This window comes from Antechinus flavipes, chromosome 5 (genome assembly GCF_016432865.1).
Source record: "Antechinus flavipes isolate AdamAnt ecotype Samford, QLD, Australia chromosome 5, AdamAnt_v2, whole genome shotgun sequence".
Lineage (NCBI taxonomy): Eukaryota > Metazoa > Chordata > Mammalia > Dasyuromorphia > Dasyuridae > Antechinus > Antechinus flavipes.
Window position 1 is genome coordinate 221727355 of NC_067402.1, and position 19407 is coordinate 221746761.

The following is a 19407-nucleotide window of genomic DNA, read 5'->3' on the forward strand; positions in this document are numbered from 1 at the left end:
TGCCATTGATCTCTAGAAGCTCAGGTAGGAGATTACAAATAGCTCAAAGTATGGGTCAATTGATCTTCTCCATGTACATTTTTCAAATGACAGCATAATGTATTCTTCTTCATATTACTAATCAGTCAATAAATATTTATTAAGCACCTACTGTGTGGTAGAGACTGTACTGAGCATTAGGGATACAAAGAAAGGCAATAGATAATCCCTTCTCTTAAGGAGTTCACAGTATATGTGATTGTGGGTAATTGATTGTGGGGGCAGGGAATAGGGGAAGGATGTATATTTAAACATGAATATGCATAGATTCATGGTTCATTTGTGTGTATAAGTATGCCTATTTACTCATGAGTTTATATATAGTTTTATATATTATGATTTTATTTGCATGTATATGGTTGTATATATAGAGAGAGATCCTTCTATTTTCCTATGTCTTGGAAAAGCAAGTTTCCTTGGGCTGAGATCCTCTTGGTTTTTTGGTTTTGTCTAAGGATGTCCCAGCCATGAAGCCAGTTTTGATGATGACTTGACCTTGGGAGCAGAGGGTAAGAGCTAAAGGGTATAGGATGGAATCTAAGGGGATTATTAAGAGAACAGGTTTAGCATGTGGGGTCTGGTGAGGGATTAGGGTAATTTTCTACTTTAGATTAATGGGGTCTACCACTAACATTGTGAAATTTGAATTATGTAGAAAAGCCTACAATTCAAATACATACATACATATACACATACACACAACCCTTTTTGAAATTCTGCTATTAGAAATGTATCCCTTAGCATCCCTATATCTACGCTTTTAAAAATAAATTTAAAAATTGGTTCTCAAAGGAGTGGCATATTAATGCAAATTACTTTAAGTTTCTGTTGTTTAATAGTATTTTATTTTTCCAATTACACATAAAGTTAGCTTTCAACATTCAGTTTTGTAAAATTTTGAATTGCAAATTTTATTTTCTCCCTTTCCCTCTCTTCCCTCTTCTCAAGATAGCAAACAATCTGATAATAGTTTATACATGGTACAATCATTTTAAACATATTTCCATATTAGTTATGTTGTAAAAGAAAATTCAGAGCAAAGGGGAGAAAAATACAAGAAAAAGCAAACAAATAAAAAAGGTGAAAAATAGTATGCTTCAATCCACATTCCATCTCCACAGTACTTTCTGGACACAGATAGCATTTTCCATCCCAGGTCTATTGGAATTATCATGAATCAATGTATTGATTTATACAAGAGCTAGGTATCACAATTGATCATCACATAATCTTGCTATCACTATGTACAATGTTCTCCTGATTCTGCTCACTTCACTCAGCATCAGTTCATGTAAGTTTTTCCAGGATTTTCTGAAATCAGTCTGCTCATCATTTCTTATAGAACAATAATGTTCCATTACATTCATATATCATAACTAATTCAGCCACTCCCCAATTTATAAGCATCCACTCAGTTTACAATTCCTTCTCATTAAACTGATAGAAGAATAGAGTAGTTGCTCTCAGAGACGAAAAACAGGAATATAAAAGGTGGTCTAGGTAGAAGTAGAAAGGAACAAAGGAAGAATGACTGGCCAGTCAGATTGGGACAAGATGGAAAACTGACCACTTTTTTCATTGTTTCCTTGTTTTCCTTTCCTTTCTTCTCTACCCCTCAGCAATTCTTTTAGCATCCAATGGCAAACCCCTTTCCAGGTGAGTGATGAAGGCCATTCCAAGGAATGCTTTGCCTGGCAACCAGACAGGTGGGCTCAGGATACTTCCATCTCTCCTGTAGAACACCCCAAATACATATTCCTCATGCTACCCTGGCCTGATGTCATAGGCCTACACCATCCCACACTGAAAATACTGCCCATGGAATTCAAAAATACCCAGTGAGACTCTGTGGTCCTTCTGGCCACTAACAGCTCTTGCAAATTGGATAAATAGACTAGGTATGAGGATATCCACCAGAAGGAATGAGTTTGCTTAGAAGAGAATGAGAATACTTAATGGAGGATGAAAGTGGTCCATATGAACACTGAGGTAACCAGATAGAGGAAAAAAAGACATTAAGAGGGAATTGAAGTGATATCCAGATAAGGATTTGGAGGGTCCAATGGGAGATAGGAATATGCAGAAGGGGATCCAGGTGGCAATTAGATCATAACTCCCAACACTACTGCCATCATCCATTTTGCTGAGAATACCCTAGGGAAGAATTATAATACATGGAACTTCTTGGAATAGAGGTTGACAACAGCAACTTTAATCCTTGCAGGAGTTTCCTGGAGACAACCAAGCCAGGACATCTATTCAATCTTGGCTGCAGTATGGCATCTAGTAATATGACCAGTGGAACCAATAAAACCAGTTCAAGGTAGGAAATGCATGGCAGGCTTGGGAATGGAAGCAAAACTTTCAAGCCACTTTGAGTCTGCCTTCTTCTTTTTTCAGTCTCCTTTTAGGACCTATTTCCTGAGGTTCAAATAATCATTTCTCAATTGACAAATAGGAATTAATATAGAATGAATGATCACAACTCATTCATTTCGCGTCCCATCTCATTTTTTGAGTCCAATTTGAAAAATAAACACCCTTTGAGCATTAGACTTAATAGTCTTGAAAAGGCAACACTAACATAGTAACATTGCAGGACTGAGAGTTGACTAGTTAATAAGTAGCCTTAATGGTGCCAGTAAAAAAAACAAACAAGTCAAAATAAATATTTATAGAAGCACATTTGATTTTTAAATCACATTCCCACCTTACAATTTACGTGACCTCAAGCCAATAACTTAACATTGCTGAGCATCAGTTTCTTTATTGGAAAATGGGGAGCAAGGATACCTGAAAGACTTGGGTGCAAATACATCCTTAGAATAATAAGGGATTATTTTGCAGATGGAATTATTGAGCAGTTAAAGTCCTAGTGGCAGGAGCAGGCAGAGAAAGAACATGGGCTTAGATTTTTAAGTCATTTAAGATTTAGAACATACTTTCTTCATAACAACCTTGTGGAATTAGATTGTATAACTGCTTTTACTGGTAAAGAAGCTGAAAATATGAGAGGTGAGATGATTGGCCCAGCTAGGATGTATAGAAGCTAAGATGCAAAATGGATTTTCTTCCCTCCCTCCCTCATTCCTTCTCTCCCTCCCTTCCTTTTTCCCTCCCTCCTTTCTTCCTCCCTCCCTTCCTTGTCTTTTTCCTTCTCTCCTTCATTTCTTCCCTTCCTCCCTTCACCCCTCTCTGCCTGCCTGCCTGTCTGTCTTCCTTTCTTCTCCTACTCATTACAATGAGTAATAAAACTCATTGACGTAGGGTACTTTCACTGGCTCCATCTTTCTGTTTCCATAGCATTTCAGAGATTCTGGACAAAGTTCAGGAAGATGCAGAAGATGTCCTCTTCAGCCTGGGCTTTGCTCAAGACAATCATAAAGCCGCATCTCGAATTCCTGCCGCTTCTTCACCACCCCCTCCCAGGCAAAGGGCATTGACTTTCAGGTCTTTCTAAAGGCTCAGGTACAAAGGATAGAAATGGAAGACCCCTGCTTGATGCTGGCCAGTAAGTGTCACTGAAGGTCAGTCTTCCACTCTCCTCCCTCATCCCCCCATCAAGGCTGAATGCTCTAAGTCCAGGCAGGCAGTCTTCTTGACCATACATTCCAGTATTTCTTGGCTGGATTCCTAAAGGTCTGACATAATCTAGAATTAAATTCAAATTCTTATTTTATAGATAAGGAAAATGAAGGGAGGGGGTGATGTGATTTAGCTAAGATCATAGAGGTAGCAAGTAGCAGGATTTTGAACCAGCCTCTTCTTATTCTAAATCTTTGGGATTTTCCCCTTATACTAGGGCAGTCTTTTTGAATATAATTTAGATCCATTTTCTCTCAGTCAGGATCAGGGAAGAAAAGTGATTCGAGGCTGAATGGCACAGTAGAAAAGGCACTGAGCTTAACCTCTAAGGTGGAACTTGGAACAGCTCAACTCAGAAAAATTTCTCTAACAAGGCTTTTTAAAAGTGTAATGGGCTCTCTCAAGAAGGAGTGAGTTCCCCATTAACAAAGATCTTCAAGCAAGGGATTGAGCGACTGCTTGTTGGAGTATTTGTAGAAGAGATTATTCTTGTTCAGATACAGATTGGCCCAGATAGCCTCTGGGGACCTGGAGAACTCTGAGATTCTCTGAATTACAAATTCAGCCAAGGAAGCTAGTCAGTACCCTGCCTTTGTTTTTAATCATTCTGGAAAGTTTCCTAAGTGATTTCAGACTTTCTCCAGAGGTTTCCAAGGGGATCCTAGAAGTTATTGATGATTCATCATCATGTTCACTGCCTTCTATCCCTGTGTCCACAGGTCGGTTTAAGCAAGTGCAAACACTGGCCACCACTGCTGATGCCTTTTTCTGCCTTTACTCCTATGTGTCCAAGACCCCTGTCCAAAAGTTCATGCCATCTCAATTGTTCTGGCCCAGTGCTGCTGATGCACCCCTCATCCGGGTCCATCCCCCAGAACCTGAGGCCCGATCCCCTGTGGAGCGCCTTCGGAAAGCAGTATCCAAGATGTGCCTGTATACAACCCCTCGGGTTGGACCATCTCCACCCTCTGCTTCGACTAAAAGAAATAGTCTAGATCAAGTGGTATGGGAAGTAATGGACAGAATGAGGGAAGATAGGCTTTCTCTTCATGTGGGGACAGGTGGAAAGACTGCTCCATATCCCTGCTCCAGAGTTGAGACTCAGTGGGAAATTCCCTCAACTCTTCAAACTGGGGGACTTATCCCTAAGCCCTCCTATTGCAGGGACAAAAGAAAGGAAGAAACTGTGGACAATGGGGATCTGGAAGAACAGAGAAACACTAAATGGGATAACACTTTCACCACTAACCAACCCCCTGCAGTATTCAATCCACATATTTGGGAGGCATCTACTCAACAATCCATCCACTGCACAGACAGTGAGATGGCAAAGCCAGAGACTAGAGGAGGTCTAGAGTGGAGCACAGAGACTAAGGAACAGATGATTTGTGCTAGAAAGAGAGAATTGTGGAACCAGCAAATCAAAAAGGAGACACATTTAAGCAAGGAGCAGGATGCTAACAGTTCCCTGAAGCTTTGCAAGAGCCACAGGTATTCTGGAAGTGTTAAAGGACAAGCAAGAAGGCGGCTGTTCCAGAGGAACTATGAAGGTATTAAGGGGAGGAGAGTCAGCTCTTTAGAACAGGTCACCCCTGAGGAAGAATTGGGGAAGACCTCAATGGGCTCAGCCCTACTCCGTACCATACCTCAGAGGTTCACTGAACAGCAACGGGATTCCTTGGATTTGGAGGAGGTGAGCAAAAAAATCTGGAAAGAAAGGGTTTTTTTTTTATCCTTGTCCTAGGGTTGACAGTTATGTTGTTGAGTGTTATGACAGAAATGGAACCTAAGTATATAAAAGTCAAAAGAAAATCAGATTGTTCCCTCTCTGAGAACCCTAACTTCTACAAGCAACTTATGTAGAGCTGTGTCCTGCATCCCTAAGGATACATTTAGCTGAAAGAAATCCATATTTTGTCCTTCTTTAGAATTTGGACAGATTATGGAATTTTTAACTTCATTTCTTTCTTTATAGAGAGCCCCAATAGTAGGATTCTGCATACAAAAAGGTACCCAATCATTTGACTCAGTCAACTATGCTATATGCATATGATTCTATATATACTTCACATTTTAAAAAAATAGAGACCATGAACCTGAATTCTTTTATCATAATTCTTTGTCCCATATAAGTAAGTTTAGGCTTTCTGGTTGATAATAGTTTTTAGCCTCCCTATTACACTATCCACCAGGACCAACCTTACCCAATACAACTCCGTATGTTTCCTGCCATTAGGTACATAGCAATAGTGATGAAGAAGAGTGCAACTGGGCCCCTGAACCTGAGTGTCTCTGCCCATTATCCCAAGCCATCTCTGGATGGAAGCACAGGAGTAAGTATTCCTCAAGAAAAAAATATTCTGGTCCCTGGGAGTCCCTAAAGTGAGAGAGCCAAAGATTCAAATCCCCTTGAAACCTATTTTCAATGTCACTTGATAAGTTAACACTTGGGAAGCCAGAGGAAACTTCCATATTTTGGAATCATGTCTGATATTTTCTGGTATCATCACTCAAGGTTTAGACCTTTTTTGAAGCTATAGAATTGAGGATCTCCTTGCTCTCCTCTCTCATAACTCTTTTATCTTGAACAAACACCTTGGGTTGAGTATCTTCAGAATAATGAAAGCTATCTCAACACAGGCATGAGAATTGAGTAGAACACACTTTTCTTGTAGATGATGATAGCAGACATAAGCAGTAGGAACTGAGATTATCTTTGTCAAGTTTATTCAAATTGTCTTTGATATAGATGTCAGTCTATCTTTAATCCAATCCTTTCTCTCTATAGTTCCCTATGAAATATGTCTTTCCTACCCAGTTGTCCCCACCTCCTCCTCATAGCCCAGGCTGAAATGCCCTGATATTCCCATTCTAGCCACCAAAGAAGCAGGGGTCTGCTTTCCCAATTCTTTCCCCAGTTTAGACAGACAGGTGTTCCTCAAGCCATACTATATAATCATAGAATCCTCAAGCCATACTATATAATCATAGAATCTCTTAGCTGAAAAGGACCCTCAATTCAACCCAACCACACTGCTATCTAGAGCATATTAAAAAAATCATCATCCAGAATCCATTTGAAGATAGTTGACCAATGATAGTGAACCTATTATCTCCCAAGGCTTACTCCACTTGTAAACCATTCCAATATAGAAAGTCTTTCTTTAAATTAAGCCAAAAATTGCCTCCATACAACTTTTATTCACTGGTCTATATTCTACTCTCTGAAAATAAATCAACTCTCTCTTTTATATGATAACTTTCCAAACTTTTTCCCCCTGAGGCAAATGGGGTTAAGTGACTTGCCCAGGGTCACATAACTAGGAAGTGTTAAGTGTCTGAGGCCATTTGAACTCATGTCCTCCTGACTTCAGTCTTGGTACTCTATCCACTATGGTACCCAGTTGCCCAAACTTTCCAAGCTTTTGAAGAAAACAGTTTAACCTCTCATTGCCTCAATTTCTTCACCTGAGAAGATAGAGAAGTGGATTGTATTTATTCTCCCTTCCAAATCCAAACCCAGATCCTATGATAATGTCTGCTCTGAGTTTTTTCTTCAAACTAAACATTTTTAAATTCCTTTGACCAGTCATGGTTTTGGTTTTGAATCTTTTATCAATTTAGTTGCCCTCATCTCAATGTATTCAAATTTTTCACTACTCCTTCTAAGCAAAGGGTTTTGAACTGGGCCAGGTATATTATGACTGGGGTGGGGGGAGGGGGGGATGGAGGGGTGTCCTTCTCATTCTGGACACTATACCTTTGTTAATGCATTTTAAGGTGCATTGGCACTGGAGAGTGCTACCTCATATTGTTGACTCATGAACTGTAAATTCACTTAAATAATCTTGGAGTTGTTGTTTGATGTTTTTGCGGGAACAGGGGTGGGGATGGGGGTGGAGTTGCTGTAGTTATCACCAAGTCAGACCATGCTTTTTCATCCTGTATTCACAGATGAGTTTTTTGAACCCAAGTTCAGGATTTAAATTTGTCCATATGAAAAGTTCATTTTAACTCTCTAAGTGACATATCTCTTAGTTCTATGTGAACTCTCAATTCTTTCTTCTTTGATTTACTTTCCTTTGCCTCCTGCCTCTGAGTTCTATCTTTTTTTAATCTAGAATTCTGAATCCCTTTATTCTTGCTTCTCCAATTTCCTGATTTTGCCCAAAAAAATCTTTCTAGTCATCATTAACATTTATATAGAAGATTTGGAACAGAGAAATCCAAACTGATATGCACTAAGAAATATTTTCTACTATGCAACCCACTTTTTTTTGCAAACCCCTATACTATAGAGGAAGTGTGTGAAAGTAGGGGAACCTTAGTGGTAACAGTTAGTCCAAAACAGCAAATTATCCTCACCTTACTTCTGTTACTTTGAGATAGATAAATAAGAAGAAAGGAAGGAACAAAGGAATGAAAGAAGAAATGAAGGAAGGAAGGAAAGAATACTGCTAGTTTCTCAGAGGAACATGTTTAAAGTGAAAGGTGCCCATTCATTGAACTTTTTTACTTTGAACTTTACTTCTTTTTTACTTTATTTAGAAAAAGCAATAAGGAAAGGAGGAAGGAAGGAAGAAAGGAAGGAAGGAAGGAAGAAGGAAGGAAGGAAGGAAGGAAGGAAGGAAGGAAGGAAGGAAGGAAGGAAGGAAGGAAGGAAGGGAGGGAAGAAGAGAGGGAGGAAAAAAGTCCCCCCCCCAAAAAAAAATTGCTGTTTGGGATTATTTATATAAATCACAGGCTCTTCCAAATTGATCTATCTATATCAAAATAGAAAGACAAAAGAGACAAAAAAGGTAAAAGATAATTTGCCATTTGGGGCTATCAATTATTAATATAAATCATAGGTCCATTCAAATATATCTCTTCATATCTATGTAAAGATAGATGATAGATAGATAGATATTGACCTGTGTTTTAATTAATGTAGGTAAATCCTAGAATGGAAGCTGCCTTCATGGAGATCTACTCTGTAATTTTAAGTCATAGAAAATTGCCTGAGGGTACTGAGAAAATCAGTGTGGTGTCCTTGGTCACGCATTACGTGTCAGAGTAAGGGCCTGAACTTCATCTTCCTGATAGGCAACCCTAGCTTTCCATGCACTATTCTCAGTCTGTCTCTCTGGAATTCATTATTGGATATTTGGGGCAACTTGTGTGTAAATAAACAAAGTAGCTGCTAATGGCAATTAGAGATAAATGCTAAGAGTTGCTGCAGAGTGGGTAAACTAGACTGAAGAGAGCCAAGGGATTCATTCAGATAGGAGGCTGAGAATAGCAATGGAAGGAAAAGAAAGAACTAAGAAAGCTGATCAAAGCTAGGGACTAAAAAGAGATCTATAGCCTAAAGATTCAAGATGAAATTGTCAGATGGACAAATGTGAACACTTAGCTTAAATCCAAAAAAAGTCACCCAACAAATACAGAATGAAAAAAAAAAAAAAAACAACGTTTGCAGTCCTTCCAGTGGGAGAAGGAGTACCAAGGGATACTTGTAGATTGCCAAATAGATATCAATCAACAATTTGGCTTGTCAACTCCAAAAGTTAAGGTGACCTCAACTCCAAAAGTTAAGGTGACCTTAAACTGAATTAACAAAGTCCAAACTGAAAGAAGCATATTCTACCTTAGAGTGACCACATCTAGAGTTTCATGTCAATTTTGGTTTGCCTGTATTTTGAAAGGAGCATTAACAAACTGGAATATATCAAGATTTTGCCCACAAAGTCATCATATAAAATATTACTGAGAGACAGCTTGGAATAATATATAGATGGCCAGTTTTGAAATCGTCTTGCCTCTGACAAATATTAATTGTATGATCCAAGGCAATTGATACTCTCAGTGTCCCGAGCAACTTACTAAGACTGCATGCAAGTTACAGAAAAGACCTTTATGGAGGAAGTTCCCCCACATAGATGAAATCACAGCTTTGATTTTAATTTTCTTTTAGAAATTTTGAAGAGAAATAGAAATATTCGGGGAATTATTTGGAATGTCTGACATCATTGTAATTCTTCAACATTCCTTTATCTACTTTGTGGAATAAAGAAAGAGGATATTATGTGTGGAGTCAAGATCTATGATTTAGTCTCCATTCTCCTACTGGACAATTAAATTCATTTTCATGGGCCTGTAAAATCAAGGGGACTAGATTAAGTAAGGTTTCGTGTAGCTATTATCCTCTATGAATCTCTAATACCCTGTATAACAAGGAAAATAATTTTGAATTGACTATATATCTTAAAGTGTCCAACAGCTCTTTCCCCACAAGGTGTCAGACTTGCAATAGTAAATGCTTAAATAGATTTTTCTTGAGTTACCAGATGTAGCAGTTATGAGCTGTTCTGAGGAGTGACAAAGAGTCTCTCTGGATCCCTTGTGCAGAACTGAGAATATCAGTGAAATCTATAGGAAGTGTTCATTTATTCTCCGACCATTTTCTTAAGATATAGAAAGTTAGGAAGAGAAATTGGGTAGATCATACCCAGAAAAGGAATCATGAATGGACATCCACAGCGGAAGTTATGTTTCAGTTAGAACATATGAAAATATAATTGAAAAGTCTTGAAATGAAATAGTTAAGTTCCAAAAGGAGCAACAAAAATTCATAATGAAACATTTTTCCGTTGGAGATCTTGGAAAAATGGGAGGCAATGTGAATCAATTGATAGGGCACTGGACTTGGATTCAAAAAGACATCCCACCTTAAACACTTGCTGTTTTGTGATCCTGAACAAATCATTTGCCTTTTCTGAGCCTCAATTTCTGTAGAATCTGTGGGATGAAGTCTCTGAAGTCTCTTTTTTATCTAAATGTGTAATTCTATGTTAATAAAATTCCTCCCAGGACAAAACAACATTACTGAAATCAAAAGATCCCATTTCTGGTGCTGGTTCTATTATAAAGTGCCTGTGTGGACTTTGCAAGTAGCATCCCATCTCTGAGTTTCAGCTTCCTTCTCTACAATAGGAGACTCAGGAGGTATAATTTATAAGAAGTCATCCAAATCAAGCATTCTACATATGAACCTGCGATTCCCCTGGTATATAGTCCTACTTTGAGGAAAGGGGAGAGATAAGATGATAACTCCTTAACTTTAACCAGACCTTCTTACACTCCAGTCTTTGGTACAACCAATGCCTCTTTCCAGAAGCAGTGAGTTTTCTTCTCTTCCTTTGATCCCCTCAACCTTTCCAGGCTAAAGAGATAGTAGGAAAGCAAATAGTTCTAAAGACAGCTCTGTACTTCTAGGATTAAAGACCTATTAAAAATATGCAACAGTATTATTCATTCTGTTCCACCAAAGGCACAAATAAGTAAAGCAGGGTCTCTAATCAATGAAAAACAATCCCACCTCTGCCTCCCCCAGCCTGCAATTATCTCCCCTGGATTCATGATGTCAGAGTGCAGCTGTGCACATACTTCTAGCTATATGGCATGTCTATGTGGGGGAAGAGGTGAGAGGGGAGGTTCTGACAATTACTAACAGGATCATCTCATCCATTCCAATTGCTCCAAGCTCAGATGATTCATCTGATACCTTCTTTTCCTGAAAGTAGAGGGCCTTCTTCCATGTCTTCCCTTCTCTGAGAAAGACCCCTTTCAAACACCTCATTAGTAGAGTGCCTGGCACATAGAAAATGATTAATAAATGCTAACTGATTGCATATTCTTGAATTTGCAATATTTCCCTTTTTACTTTTACTTGAGGCAGTGTCTATTCTTTGGACAGTTCCCACCTTCAAGAGAACCAGGACAGGGCCAGACTTTGTATAATACTGAAGGCCTCAAAGCCCCAAAAAACTCAAATGGCATCGAGACCCCAGAGATCTTCAGTTCAACCCACATTTAAATATTAATCCTAACATTATCCCCAACAAATTGTCATCTAGCTTCCACAAGAAGACTTCTAGTAATAAGAAATGTATGATCTGATAAGCTTATTTCATTTTGGAAAGGTATAGTTATTGGGATGTTTTTTTGAAAACCAAATTAATTTTATCTAAAGAAACAGAATAAGAAAAAAGAAAATCAAGAAAAGGCTACAAACCAAAAGAGAACATTGTCATGTGTCCAGCAGAACATTAGGGAGGATTCAAAATATATAACAAGTTTCAAAAAATTTCAAGAAAGCATATATATATATGTAGAAGAAATTTTATTCATGAGTGTCCGTCTTTACTTCTTTGTAAATTGTTCTTTGGGAAGTTTTTATTTCAAGTAGACCTTTATCTCTCTGAATTTTCCACTGATCACACTATCAGTTCTGCCTACTAGGGCCAAGCAAAACAAGTCTAATCCCTCTTTGTATTGACAGCCCTTGAGGCACTTGAAGAAATCAAGTTTGAGATTCATTCAATCCCTAAAGTCAACTTTTGATGTTCTATGTTAGGAGAGGAGAGGCAGAGCATGCTAGCCATTCCCCAAGAGTGGATGTTCTAAAAGTATTTCTTTATACCCCTGAGATATATCATGGTAACTATTACTAGATACTTTTAGATATATTTTGACTGGGGTTAAGACTTCATTTCTAAACATGAACTGAAGATCAGCCAGAGAGAACAGGAAAGCCATCCCAAGATTAAACTTTTGCCCTAGAGGAGCCACAGCTGGAGAATCATGGGGTAAAAGAGGTTGACCACCTCAACTCCTCCGTATGGATCTCTGCTTTTTTTCTATTAAGTTCATACAATTGGAAAAGGTGATCTCTAAGGTTCCATCCAATTTGGCCTGTCTAGCATACTCTTGGGACTTTTTGTTTCTGGATATGTATTCTCCCATCTTCCAGCATGGTCTGTATCATGGCTGTTCTGCCTATATTGTATCACTTGCTATACACTCTCTCCATGGTATACAAAGGTGATACTTCTCACCCAACACCTGACATTGAACTAGGGTAGGTTTACCAGGCTCTAGCCATCCTTAGCAATAATGATACCTTACCATGCATATTAAGGAAAAAATTACATTCACACATATTACTCAAATGGGATTGTATACATAAGGTGTTTTGCAAATCTTAAAGCTTCTTTATTATTATTCTTCCATTAGACACTCATAACAATCCTCTGAGAGAAGGATTATTAATCCCATTTTACAGTTGAGAAAACTCAGGGTCAAATCTTAGATTGCATCAAAACGCAAGGTCTACCTCTCTACTCTGTCCCAGGTAGACCACATCTAGAATACACCTTTGAACTAGATCAATTACCATATTTTATATCATTATACTTTCAAATGGTACATACTTGAATACAGGAAACCAGTTCACAGAATTCATTATTTGTACTCACTGGGACTTGGATGTATTATATTTCATTCCTGGTGCCACGTTTTAGGAAAGGCATTCTGAAGCTGGAACATATCCAGAGGGTAGCAGACAGGAAAGGGAAGGGCTTAAGTTCATTCCATATGAGGACAGGTTGAAGGAAACTTGTTTAGTTTGGAGAAGAAAAGACATAGGGAAGGAAAGGTAGGGCACATGAAAAATGGGATCATGTGTCCCAAGGACTTTCCTAGGAAAGCAAGGTTAGATTTTTTTTTCTGCTTTTCTCCAGCAGGTAAAAATAAGAGCAATAGATACAGATTTAAGATTTCTATAGAAGAACTTCCTCATAATCATAGCTCTTCAAAAGTGGACTGTGTTCCCTTAGGTGACTGTTGATTACTCTACACTTGATGTATTGAAACAAAGGCCATTTTTCAGGAATATTAAAGAGGAGATATCTCTTTTCAGGTGAGGCTTTGGAAAGACATCCCCTTATAATTCTGTAATTCTGCCATCTTCTAGAGATTAGCACTCATCCAGGACAGAGAATTAGAAAATGATGGAACCAGGATCACTCCATGCTGTCAGGTCGATTCTCTAATCTGTAAAATGAAGAAACTGGACAAAGTGATCCTTAAGGTCTATGACCTGAACGTCACTCTTCTAAATCCAAACCCAGCAGTATTTCTACTATGCAATATAGGCCTGTGGAAGGGACAAAAGCAGACTGGTCCATATTAGGGTCAAACTCATGATCTTTATCTCTTCAAGCCGGTATCTAACCCCTTGGCTAGCCTGTATCTTCCTTTTTGGCAGATTCTTTTGGCTGACCATGGTTTGCATCCTTGTTAAAGAGCTACATCCATGTACAGACATTAGCTTTAAAAGGGAAAGATCTCTGACTTTGGGGAAATTTTCTATGTAAATACTGAGGTGAGAAAGGAAGGCTGAGTAGGAAAAAATAGAAAAGATTTTTGAAGTGGGACATTACTGATTAGGAAAATCAAAAGCTGTTGAATTCTAAAGTAGCTTAGATGACTCAGATACAGAGGAGTCCTACTCCTGTGTAACCTTGAAAAATATTAATAATAAATGTTATGTTTTATATCATATCATATCATAAAGCCTCAGTATCTCCATCTGTAAAATGAGATTTGTTTTTCAGGCTCTAATATTCTGGCTTTTTGTACTTCTTTGATCCTAGCATCAGAAGAGAATTCTTATGGGAGATATCTAAGTTTTCCCTGCCCTACATTTTCTCAAAATTAATCCCAGTTGCTTATGGTCTCTTATTTTTCTACAGGCTTTCTCCTTCACACCAACAGTACCCACTCTGATAGCAGTGGCTTTGTAGAGGAGCAACCCCCTCCACTTGATCATCTTTCAACTGAAAAGGTTCTCCAAGGGATCTAGTCCCTAGATTCAAGAACTTTCAGGACACCTGATATGAGCATAACAGAGCCCCAGGGTGGGCAGAAGATATCTGGACAGAGATTCATTTCCCAGATCACACTCTTCATCTAAGATAAAAGGAAAAAATGGAATGACTGATGAAAGTTGTACCTGGGGAGCAAGATAATCAAACCCTAAATTTAGAGACTGAAGGAATCAATAGGATGGGAGGAGAGAGACTAATGGAGTCTTACAGTTTCAGCCATCAACTAGTATACAAAAATCTATAAAGAAATTATGCCAGAGGAAGAGGACCAATTCATGAAGGCATCTTCCTGACACAAGTTCCATTTGATTCTACTCATGCTGAAGTTCAAATAGCATCCCCTCCTGTCATAATTCTGTTGACACTTCAGGAATAGAAATGAACCCAGCAGGAAGAGAATTAACTCTTGAAGCTTTATCCCAAACAATTCCTACCTGACACTCATGATAACTGACACAGTCATGCCCGGGAGAACATGGAAGAAGGTATGGTTCAAAGATGAAGTTGTTACTGACATTATGACAAAAATCCATCACCACCATCAAAACTTTCCATGGTCTCTGTGCTTAGACCTCAAAGAGCCAGGCACACAAGGCTCCCCAGGCATAAAGAGAACACCAGAGAACTTGGGGACATAAAGAGAAAGCCTTTTTTACATCTAAAAAGGATCATATATATGCAATGGGTGTATATACATATGTGAATATATAGGCATGTGTGTAAATATAGTACACATATACATATATCAGTGTGTAAATATACATGTGTATATGTATCTATATGGAAGAGGAAGAGACAGACACAGATACAGAGAGACAGAAACAGAGAGAGAGAAATAGAAACAGAGGCAGAACAGAGAAACAGACACATAAAGAGAGAAAAGCAGAGAGAGGGGAGAGAGACAGAAAGAAAAAGAGAAAAAGACAGAGAGAGACACACAGAGAGAAATAAAGAGACAGATACAAAGAAACAGAGACAGAAACAGAGAGAAACACACAACAGAAACCCAGAGACAGAGACAGAAACAGAAATAGAGATAGAAAAAGAGAGAAACAAAGAGAGACATAAAGAAAAAGAGAAACAGAGAAAGAGACAAAGAGACACACACAGAAAGAAACAGAGAAACAAAGAGAAACACACAACAGAGAAGAAACACACAGACAGAGACAGAAACAGAAAGAAACAGAGAGACAGAAACAGAAATAGAGATAGAAAAAGAGAGAAACAGAGACAGACAGAAACAGAAATAGAGATAGAGAAAAAAAGAGAGAAACAGAGAGAAACAGAGAGACAGAAACAGAAATAGAGATAGAGAAAAAAAGAGAGAAACAGAGAGACAGAAACAGAAATTGAGATAGAGAGAAAAAGAGAGAAACAGAGACAGACAGAAACAGAGACAGACACACACAAAGACATAAACACAGAGAGAGAAGAGAGATGGAAAGACAAATAGATGAGAGAGAAAAAGACAGAGAGAAATAGAGATACAAACAACCACATAGAGAAACAGAGAGATAAAGACAGAGACAGACACAATCAGAGAGCATGCACTTATAATCAGGAAGACTCATTTTCCTGAATTCAAATCCAACCTGCTACCTACTAAGTATGTGACCCTGAATAAATTGCTTAATCTTGTTTGCCTCAATTTCTTCATCTGGAAAATGAGCTTGAAAAGGAAATAGCAATCAACTCCAATGTCTTTGTGAGGAAATGGGATCATGAAGAACCAGACATAACAACTCAATAACTGTATATCTATATATGCATGTATGTGTATGTATAAATAGATCTATGCATGTGTATGAAAAACCACAGAGATCAGCAATCTAACCAAGAGAATTTTAAACAGAAAAAGGAAGGAGGAAGGGGTGGAGGAGGTGAACAGGAAAGAGGGACTTTTCCTCTACAAATAAAACAGAAATAATAGAAGCCTGGAGCTGTTCTACTATAAGAGAGGAGGCTTCACCTAGTTTTTGTGTTTGTTTAATTTCTTTCTTCTCTCTCATTTCTTTGTTTAATTTCTTTCTTCTCTCTCATTCTAAAGGAATTGTCTCTAATTATAGTATTTTACAAATGGTAATCCAGAAGCCCTATTTGAGTCTGTTGGTTGCAACTGGCCACAGAAAAGGGGGTGGGGGAAAGAAATGCCCTCTTCATAGCTACTGACAACATCTGCTGCTCACCACTTCCAGGCTGTCTTTGTGTCATAACAGTTTCTCATTTGGTTCCCCTTCCTCCCCTTTCCCAACATGAGATGCCCCATCATCTCCTGGATGAGTCCTGCCTTTTGTGGCTCCACAGCCACAAAAACCCAAAGGCACAGGGTGAAGTGGTATTTTTCAATGAAATCAGGTGCTCTAAGTGATTGTTTTCTCTTTGTTCTAATCCAAAGTACAAAGGAATCCCAGCATATAATGGAGACTATAGAAATACTATTTTCTAGTTTTCCTCCTAGTGAGGAGGCTGAAATATGGAGGGCTAAGAGTTGCCCCAGTCATTGTTTGACAGATCAGCTATATTAAACCTTAATATTCAGCCCCTCTCTGCCACTCCAAATCATGTGTCTGATTAAGAAAAGGTGACCTTCCTCTAGGTGATTCCCACCGTCTGCTCCTTGTAAAATAAAAAGGAATTTTCTGAAAGAAAAAAAGAAAAACTTAAAGGCTCTGATGTATTTTCTAGAGAATTAACTGAAATGTCTTACCTCTAAAGAGAAAATGTTCTTTATAATAGAACCCTTATGTGGGCCATGATCATTGTCATCCCATTTGTGAAGTGCTGTCATCTAGAAAAACAGGGACTGGGCTTATTTCATGTCTCTCCAGAGCACAGAGGGTGGAAGTTACAGGAGAGAAAATTTCAGCTCAACATAAAAACGCCCTGTAATCATCAGAGCTGTCAGAAAATGGAAGAGACTCAGAGGGTAATGTCAAATGAAAGTAGCTGAACAAAGCCTCTGACTCAATTGCCAGCTGTTAAGGGCATGGCAGCAGAGATTTGGGCATTAGGTCAGAGGATGAACTAGGTAACCTTTAAGATATCTTCCAACTTTGGGATTTAATGGGCCCATGATAACAGGACAATATGAAGTCTTTGAGGTGAAAGACTATTTTATTTTATTTTTGCTTTTATATTTCCAATATCTAGCATAGTAAAGAAAACATAAATATTTGTTTGTCTTTTTGTTGGTCCTCCTCATCAACAAACATATATTAAATTCCTGTCATCTATAAAGCATTGATTCTGTAGATGACATGATCTCTGCCTTCAAGGAGTTTGCAGCCAAACTAATGATTCAAGAGAAAGAGAGAGAGAGAGAAAAAAGAAACAGAGAGAGAGAAAGAGAGAGACAGAGACAGAGACAGAGACAGAGACAGAGACAGAAAGAAACAGAGAAAGACAGAGACAGAGACAGAGAGAGACACACAGAGAAACAGACAGAGAGGGATTTATTATAGGTAGGGAAGGCTTCCTGGAGGAGATGAGTTTTAAATTTTTCAAAACTGAAGAACCAATTAGGTTACCACAGCCAGAGAAGGATGGGAAGAAATCTTGAGAATTGATAAGAGTTTTTCCTAAATGACAGGGGCAATTATAGTAATTCTCCTAAATTAAGAAAAGTTCTTACTTGTAGGGGTTGAATATGTTCATGTTTTAAAACCACATGACCTCTCTTAGCTTCTTTTCTAGGCTAAGGATGATATTTCAATGATTCCCTGAAGAGTGATATTACTTGTCCCTCACACCTTTATATACACACAAATGAACAAGGCAATAGATTGAGCAATGTTCCCCCTTCTCCTCTAATCTCCACTAAATGATGAAGGTTCTGAAAGATTTCCTTTCTTTTTTTTTTCTTTCTCTCTCTCCTTCCTTTCTCTCTCTCTCTCTTTGTGTCTCTCTCTCTCGCTCTCTCTCTCTCATCTCTCTCTCTCTCTTTCTTCTTTCTTTCTTTTTCTTTTTTTCCATCCTACAAAAAGCACCCAGTTCACTAATAGAGACCATCCATAGTCCCAAATGCTGTAGGAAGGACGACAATAGTTTAGTTGTACAAAGGACCAGCCAGATGTGAGTATAGCTGGGGAGTGCCTCTACAATAGTAGATGATGGGAGTTATTCTCAGACCTTTTCAGATGTGAATAGCATCCAGACCTTGAGTTATCACTACAAAAATCCTCCTTTGGTGCCACATTGTAATATAGAGGTAACCTTGGGATTTAAAAAGCTACAATACCAAAGTATAAGTTTTGGTAGTTCCTATTCTGAAGATGAATTAGTTATTAATAACACATATATTTCTTTCCATTTTACATAAATGATTTCATTTGTTTTCCATAACAAAAAGTACAGCTATTATTTTTCCCATTTTAAAAATGAGAAAACTGATATTTATCATTATCATTAATAGTATGGCTTTTGATATATTTCTTTACATTCTACACAATGACCTCATTTGCTTCTTGTAACATATAGTGCAGCAATTATCATGATTCCTGTTTTAAAAGTGAAGAAATCAAGGGTTGAAAAGATTCGGAAGCTTGCTCGGTCCCCTGGCTAACATAGTGTGAACACAGGTAAACTCTGCCCCTTATTTTTCTGAGAACACAAACCAAGCTAAATAAACCAGAGTAGCTGCAGGAGGACGCAGAGCTAGACAAAAGAGAAAACTACCCCACTCCCCCAGCCCTTCCCAGATGTGGCTAGGGGTAATCAGAAGCAGCTAGGCAAAGCCTTAAACCCAAAGGATGGTATTTTTTTTTTTTTTTGGTTTGGTTTGGTTTGGTTTGGTTTGGTTTTTTAACCCGGCTGAGTTAGATGCATTACTTCCTAGAGACAAGATAGACAAGATGACCTCTTCTGGTTTGTTCCCCAGGCTGGGGAGGATGAAATTGCAATGACTCCCTGAGGCGAAATGTAGGTCATCTAGCAATTCCTGGCTCCCACAATCCCCCTTCCTTCACTCTCCACCCCCCTCCTCGAAATAGAGATGAATCTCAGAGAAAAATGAATTCGAATTAGAATCATTTGCTGCAGGGACAGTGATGTTCATGGTTCTATTCTTAGCTCA

General features: G+C 38.4%; 1 protein-coding gene across 1 annotated transcript in view; it reads left to right on the plus strand.

The window, feature by feature from the left end:
• TESPA1 (thymocyte expressed, positive selection associated 1) overlaps positions 1-15554 on the plus strand; it is a 47386-nt gene extending 31832 nt beyond the window's left edge. The window contains 8 exon segments of the mRNA XM_051963604.1: positions 495-548; positions 1659-1695; positions 2264-2362; positions 3343-3440; positions 3443-3550; positions 4344-5317; positions 5861-5957; positions 14202-15554. Coding sequence (XP_051819564.1) covers positions 495-548; positions 1659-1695; positions 2264-2362; positions 3343-3440; positions 3443-3550; positions 4344-5317; positions 5861-5957; positions 14202-14311 — 1577 coding nt within the window. The 3' untranslated portion in view covers positions 14312-15554.
• The last annotated feature ends 3853 nt before the right edge of the window (positions 15555-19407 follow it).